This window comes from Miscanthus floridulus, chromosome 2, assembly GCF_019320115.1.
Source record: "Miscanthus floridulus cultivar M001 chromosome 2, ASM1932011v1, whole genome shotgun sequence".
NCBI lineage: Eukaryota > Viridiplantae > Streptophyta > Magnoliopsida > Poales > Poaceae > Miscanthus > Miscanthus floridulus.
In genome coordinates, this window is record NC_089581.1 from 80,532,174 (window position 1) to 80,540,102 (window position 7,929).

At 44.5% G+C, this 7,929-nt stretch overlaps 1 protein-coding gene across 2 annotated transcripts; it reads left to right on the forward strand.

Moving 5' to 3' along the window:
• The first annotated feature begins 610 nt into the window (after positions 1–610).
• Positions 611–6,590, forward strand: LOC136539167 (pentatricopeptide repeat-containing protein At1g63330-like). Of its 2 annotated transcripts, XM_066531112.1 has the most exons (3): positions 611–4,073; positions 4,150–4,243; positions 6,488–6,590. In XM_066531112.1, exon 1 carries the CDS (start codon positions 665–667, stop codon positions 3,209–3,211), a length of 2,547 nt encoding a protein of 848 aa, XP_066387209.1. In that variant the 5' UTR covers positions 611–664; the 3' UTR covers positions 3,212–4,073; positions 4,150–4,243; positions 6,488–6,590. The 2 variants fall into 2 exon arrangements, with proteins under 2 accessions (XP_066387209.1, XP_066387208.1); XM_066531111.1 differs by lacking the exon at positions 6,488–6,590 and having other exon boundaries at positions 4,150–4,449.
• Positions 6,591–7,929: the final 1,339 nt, after the last annotated feature.

Consider the following 7,929-nt stretch of genomic DNA (forward strand, 5'->3'; position numbering starts at 1 on the left):
GAAGTAGATCTAACCTTGCAGGCATCGTGCCGTCCTGCAACTTGGCGCCGCCGTCGAGCTCCCGCCTGCCTGCCTCGACCTCCCGCCTGCCCGCCTCGAGCTCGCGCCGCCACGGGAAATGAAAGGGGAGGGACGGGAAAATAGCGAGTGGACTGAGCAGATGGGAGGAGACGACGCTTGTTAAGCAATACACGGCGGGGGCAGAATGGTCTTTTGCCTTCGGTCTTTGAGCGTCAACGGCCTGTTCCCAAGCTGGCTGGCTGATCTAGCATGCCACGTCAGCAAAAATGACAAAATATTAGGCGAGTTACTATTTTCTTGGACATTTTTGTAGTTGCCACCACAAAGTTGACAATAAGATAGACGGCCTCCGTAAAAGTGGATAATTAGATGTGCCCTCGCGTGAAGGACCAGTGGCGTCCCATATGTTAGAACGGCTCGGGACGTCTGAACGCTGGTAATGCCCTTAGTAACTCAAGCAGAAAAAGAGTAATGTCCACGTAAGTGCCACGCAGATCATACATAGCCACTAGCCCACACCGATGCTGACTCACCAACGGAGCCTTCTTCTTCGCTTTTGTGATAAAGCTGAAAAAAAGACCCCCTCCACTTTGCCTCCGTTTCCCTCGCCCACCTCCTCCCACTGCCGCCGCCGCCGCGCCAGATGCGCCTCCTCGCCGCGGCGGCGAGACAATCCAATACACCGCACTGTATTCTCGTTAATCTCCACCACCTCATATCCACAACGACGACGACGACGACGACGACGACCTCCTCCTCCGCATACGATCCAACCGCGCAGTTCCTCCATCCCGACCACCATCGCCTCCTGTCACTGCCAGCATCTCTCCGCCGTGACGCCCTCCTCGCGCTCGCGCGTCTTCTCAAGACCTCCCCGCAATGCCACCTCGCACTCTATGCCTTCAGCCCACTCTCTGGCTCCCCCTCCACCCCGCTCGCCGCCCGCTTCGCCGCCGCATCTCGCCTCGCCAGGTCGGCTCCCGCGCTTCGCCCCTTCGCAGCGATCCTCATCGCAGCGCTCCTCCCGGTCGCCTCCTTGGACCTCCTTTCGTGGTCGTCTAGTGACAGTGCCAGCGGGAGCTCGCGCGCGCGGTACGGCGCGCTCCGGCTCGCGCTCCACGCATTCCTCGCCGCGGGCATGGCAGCCGAGGCACTTGATGTGCTCACGCGCGTCCGCCGCTCTGGGAACACGCCCAGCCTCTCCGCGTTGGCGGCATTACTGCGGCTTCTATTCCGAAGCGGGGAGGTCCGCGCTGCCTGGAACGTGTTCGAGGAAATGGCCGCAAGGGGACCGCGGCCGAGCCTTGCCACCTTCAACGCCATGCTCCTCGGTTTCTGCCACAGGGGGCTGGTGCGCGTCGCCTCTGGGCTGCTTGGGATCATGGGGAAGTTTGGTATCGTCTCAGATGTGTGCAGCTATAACATCCTCATCAAGGGGCACTGTGTGTTTGGGTTGTCACGGGACGCCTTCAAGCTGTTTGAAGAAATGCACAGGTCAGGGTGTGAGCCAACAGTTGTGACATATAATATACTAGTGGATGTTCTGTGCCATGAGGGGAGGATGCCAGAAGCAAGGAGGCTGTTCGATGAAATGGCCCAGGTGGGGATCCAAGCAAATACAATCACGTTCAATGTTTTGATTGATGGATATGCAAAGACCGGACGGATGTATCAGGCCTGTGCAGCCTATAGGGAAATGAAAGCGAGGGGATTGGTGCCAGATTCCTGCACCTTCAACATTATTGCTGCTGGAGCTTACAAGTTCGGGCATGCTGCCCAGTTAGTCCATGATCATGACATGTTTGGTTCACATATGTTGTCTGATGGGTTGGATATGTTGGTCTGTAGGCTTTGTTGGGATCGTCGATTGGATGATGCCTGGGAGCTTCTGCGTGGTGCTATTGAGCAGGGTGTTCCATTGAGTGTTACTGGATTTAATGCATTGATCACTGCTTATAGCAAGGAGGGACTCCACGAAGAAGCTTTTGAACTGTATAGAATTATGAACAAGTTAGGGCTCGCACCGTCAACGTCTACTTTTAATTACATGATAATGGGTCTGTGCAATCAAGGAAGGCTTGATGAAGCACAGCTTCTTTTAGAGCACATGGTTAGTAAAGGATATTGTCTGAGTACATCATTTACTATCTGCTTGGATGCATCTTTCAGAGAGGGTAATGCAGTCTGCGCATTGAAATGCTGGGATGATATGGGCAAAATTAGTTTACAGCCTGATTTTATTGCTTTCTCAGCATATATCAATGGCCTGTGCAGATTAGATTACGTGAATGAGGCTTATCAGGCATTTGCTGAGATGACAGCCAGAGGAATTGTACCGAACAATTTTACTTACAACTCCATCATATCTGCACTCTGTAGAGAAGGCAATATGACTGAAGCCTTGAAGTTACAGCAGAATATGAGGCAGAGTGGCCTTGTTCCTGACATTTACACAAGCAACATTCTAATCGACGGTTTCTGCAGAGAAGGAAAGCTGGAGATGGTGGACAACCTTTTATTGGACATGTGCAGTAATGGTCTAACCCCAGACACAGTGACATATAATACGATAATCAATGCATATTGTAGGGCTAAGGATATGAACAGTGCCATGAATTTCATGAATAAGATGCTCGCAGCTGGTTGTGAACCAGATATTTTCACATATAATATTTGGATGCATAGTCTCTGCAGCAACCATATGTTGAACCAAGCAGGGAAGGTGCTAGATGAGCTTGTTGCTATGGGTTGTCCACCAAATTCTATTACATACAACACATTGATGGATGGCATTTGCAGCGATGTTCTTGATCGAGCTATGATATTGACTGGCAGGCTTATTAAGATGGCTTTTCAACCAAACACTATCACACTTAATGTTTTCCTTTCTCATTTCTGCAAGCAAGGATTTGGGAAGAGAGCCCTTATGTGGGCTGAGAAGCTCAGAGAAGATTCTTTTGTTTTTGATGATGCTACTAGAAATATAATTGACTGGGCACGAAGGGAAATGGAGGATGACCCCCACGCTAACAACGAGGACATAGAAAGGTGCCTATTTCTTGAGTTCCTAATGTTCATGACATATGAGACTATGCATAACAGCAGATCCTCAAAGGCTACACATATGCCTGTAGATAAAGGTTTTGATCCTGCTGGCAGAAGGATGATTAGAATTTTGGATACTGGTTGATAAATGAATTTTATAATCCTATAAAGTATTAGAAAACTTTTTGGTAGCCAATGGTGCCTCTGTGAGATACCATATCACTACCCTTGCTATTCAATATCCACTATGAATCACTCTGTTTGAGATGAAATTAGGCATGAAAGTTTTTGGAGCTATGTACAATCAGGAACTGTCTAATCGCTGATCTGCTGTTCCAGCATTTGCTTGCTGTGAATTTTGGATGGTGATTGATGGTTGCATAGGCAGCGACGATTTCTTGTCTTCTGTGATTTTCGGTGGGGGTTGTGCTTGTTCATGCTGGTTGGGATGAGTTGTACAGATCATTGGCTTCTCACAGCATATCATTCTTTGTTCCTGTTGCACACTGCTATTTGTGCGGTTGGTTGATGGTGGCCTGGTATGTTACTGTACATCCTCCTTTGGTTGAGAAGGCACCTGTCCCTTGGTGTGGCTGCTATGGCGATTGAGGTGGCAGAAACTGTTAGCTGGCTCCCAGGTGTTTGCCCTCAATCACATACGCGCACGCCCTTTTCCCTGGGTAGGGAGAGGGAGAGGGAGCTGAACTGGAGGTGCAGCTAGCCTTATACCTTTCATATTTCATATATACATGGCAAGCACTACATTGTGCCAACTACAAACCAATTCTACAACTATCAACTGCTTGGCCATAAAGGCCACAACTACTACAGCATGACCTGTTGTATAGACAGCGAAGGGCATGGTTAAAAGAATGGAGCACTACATTCTCATGACATAGGCAACAATAACAAAAAAAGGACAGGACAGCAAGGGCTAGTCAATCCAACAGAAACTGCAGTGCAGCTCACAACATATAGATACTGATCAACATCAATGGCATTCACTGGTAAGTGGTCTTAGTTGCTTTGTGCAGTTCAGTTTTGTCCTTGTGCTTACCAATTTGTGGATTTGTTGTCGTTCAGATGATGCCCTGATGGCCGGAACAGAACCTGCTCCTTCGGTGGATGCAATGAATTTTAGTTTGGCTGATGTGATGTGCCATGGGTTCATTGGATGGTAAACATCATAGTGCAAGGTTTCAATTTGTTTGTGCAGAAACAAGTAGTGGTTAGAAATATACAAGGTTCCCTCTAATTATGCAATTTTGGTACCATTGATTTTCCTTATCAATAAGAAGTGCAAGATTATGTGCTGTTATGTTACTGATATGCTAGATCATACTGTTACACCTTTTTTTTTAATTCTTGATTGGACATAAGCTGCAAAGTTGAAGTCCATAGCAGTTTTCCTTCTTGTCAACTGCCTTCTCTATCTTCATACTAGCTATTTTTCTTGTTCTTTTAAATGATTATTTTGTCTTGCCGCAAGAATGGGTTTATAATCAATAAATTCTAAAGATGGATGCTGCTGTCCAATCCATCCAAAGGTTCATAGATTCATAGTATGGATTCCATAATCCATACTACTGGAAGTACTAATCTATGTCTTCGACTCTTCCTATATGGAAGTACTAATCTATTTGTTCCTTGTTCTATTTATTTCGTTACCGGATATTATAGGTGGGCATACGAGAACATTCAAGAACTACAGCAAATTAATTACTTTGCAAGCATCTCCTCAAATAGATGTTGGGCGTCGTCCATGTACACATTGCCCGCAACTGGGGTGCTGTCCGGCCGACATGCCATGCCCCTCGCCCATGGATGGCTGGCTTTAGATGATGTGAGGATGGTTTATTCTATGTACACAATTTCTAGCTTCTTTTCTTCCAAAAAAAAAAAGAATAGATAAAACATGTTTTTTGCATAACAATTGGTAACATAACTTCATATTTTCTAATGTCATGGTAATTATAAGGTTCTATCCAATTTTGAGGTGAATACGAGTTCGAACATGTAAAGTGCTACTTAAATCTCAAAATTTGAGTTGAGTTACTACGAACTATGTGAGAGATGTCTCCATTTGTGAACAATGTATGCTCCAACTTTATCAAAATACTTAATTTTTTTACAAGCTTAGTTATGAACCAAAAATATGTTGCCACGTCAATTTGTAGAATTTTTGGATCAAATTTAGATATTATTGTAATTATTATGTGCTAATTTGGAGATAAAATTTTGAATTGTCTCTAGAAGACAACATAATTTTTCTCCATCTCCAATACATGGTCTGTAATGGAACATATGAACCTAAAAAATATTTTTGTGCAGTTTTTTGAATCTTATTGGAGGGACACGTAGTTCAACTTAGGATTACTTTCAATAAAGACAGAGAAAGTCAATTAAATGATAGAAAATATCAAATCTACTTAGAAATTGTTCAAACTACCACATGACAACTTATATGTTGCCTATTACATTTGAAAAATGTATTCATCGTATTTAATATAGTTTATGTACAAGTTGCTTCACAAAGGTGCCTTAATTTCTTATTTTTAAAAAAAGTTACTTCACATAAGCTTTTCAGGCGCTGGACTGAATTCAGTTTGGCCCCCCGCCTCCTTCGGTTCAATGGTGCCAGCCCAAAAATTTCGTATAGTTAATTAATGCCACTACCCATCCTCCTCCTCAAATCCCTATATTTTTAAGAGTATCTTCGTAATCTCATCCCGCGCCCCAAATCTCATCCATGTCTCCGCAATCTCATCCACCACATGCCGTTTTCTCCACCATAGACCGCATCTCCTCAGTCGCCGCCACGCCCCCATCTCCTCGTCCGCCGACCGCCGCACCCTCATCTCCTCCCTCCACCGACTGCCATGGCGGACATGACTCCTTCGTCAGCCAAACTGACCGCGCCTCCCTCCCCAGATCCCTCCGTGCCGTTGACCTCTCCCGCGGATGGGGAGGTTAAGCGGCCCCGCCCCCTCCCCTCCCTTCGGCCCCCGCCGCCACCGGCCCGGCCTCCCGGAGCAGTCACTGCTGCGCCTGGCCATCGTCGTGGCGGCCTCCCCCCTCAGACGAGGACGAGAATGTGGCAGCCGCGGTGCCCGACAGCCAATCTCACCCCTGCAGGTTCTTCCCCTCAACTTTGGATGACCCCGCGGTGCAAGCTGCCCCTCCATCCCCACATGCAGAGTATAGTTTGCTACTTTGCTCAGATTAGCACCCTCCTGTGCCAGATTTTGCTCAAATCTCTATGTAAATGTGGACGATTTGTGCAGGTATTAGCTCATTACAGGTGTTCGGATGTTTAATTTCATCATTGCTTGATGCTAGTTCCTTTAAAGCCATAAATTGTTGCAGTCGCTTTTCCCAGTTGTTTGCGCAATAACTTACTTTGATTGCCTATAATTTGCAGGATATACATGGATAAGGGTATGACGATGCTTGACACCGAGGCAAGATTTGTGAGAAAGCTTTTGTGCTTTCACATGCTATTATTTATGAACGGACTACTTGATTATAAATACTTTAGGTTTTTGCATGCATATAAATCATCATTTGCTAGTCCGGAAAGAATTGGATGTACAATTTAAGTTTTTGTGTCCACACATAACACTATTTGCAATCAGGCTACTTTAAATGGTAATATATCTATCTATGTAGTAACTGATATTACAGATTATGGTTCCTGATTGTAACAATTTAAATGGTTTTGTTAGGACACTTTGCAGGTGAGATGGCATCCAGAAATCTCTGTTTCTTTATTTGTTTGGATTGTACTACTGTTAATACTGAGTCTCTCTAGACAGTGTCAACTTGATTGCATTCATGGAATGATGATGGCTAGATTAACATTGCTTATGGTTTATAAGAATAAATTAAATAAGTGATGTAGAATGAAAAAACATAGATCGGTAACTAACATTGCTTATGGCTTGTAATAATAAATTAAATAAGTGATGCAGAAAGAAAAACATAGAGTGGTAATATGCTGGGAGAAATCGGTATAGTTGTTTTGGTGCCTGGACCTGAAGCTTTAGCTTGAAATGTTTTTTTCCCTATCTGCTGATAGCACCATTGAACACCGGCTCATATGCCATATTTTGTACATTTATTTGGACTCCTTGTTACTGATCTGGGTGTCTCATCATCTGCCAAATATTTTCCTACAAAGTGTGTTTTGATCTGAACTGTAGTCATCTGCCTATATCTCCAAGATCACACCATTGTAAATAGGTAAAAACAATGTTGACCTTCATCCACATTGTGGAAAAGGCTGTGAAAATGTATAACTGCTCAATATGCTACCCTTGGTGTTTGCAAGATAAGATTTTTTGCATTCACAAAGGTCATTGTTCATGACTAGAAAACTAGGTGCCACATTGCATAAATTTGTAACTAAAGTTGAACTGATTGATGATGGATAATTAGGAGCTGTGTAGAAGAACTAGGCTGTCCAGCAGCAGTAGTGGACTAGTCCAGTGGACTGCTGAGGTAAGTTCTTGTGACCATCAGGGACAATGGTGTAAAACCCCGGTGTTATGCCAGCATTTAGGCACTGCAAATCATGCATCATCAAGCATCCAAATCATACATGCCTAATCATGTCAATAATAACTGAAACCCTGCTTCGAAACATACGAAACATGCTCGTGAAACGTAAATGTTGCATACACTTGTTTAGAGTTGTTTTTGCCCTAATTATGCTTGCTAGGTTAGTAGAACTTGTTTGGCAATGATTGTAAATCATCTAGAATTATTTAGCACAATTTTTGGAGCAAAGTTTGTATTCAAATTATTGCCAAATTTTGCTTTAAAAATAATTCTCCAAAATTAGGGTTTTGAGTTAAAATTGAC

Bases quoted from the DNA above. Each gene is read 5' to 3' on its own strand.
- LOC136539167 (XM_066531112.1), top strand. From the start codon at position 665: ATGCGCCTCCTCGCCGCGGCGGCGAGACAATCCAATACACCGCACTGT.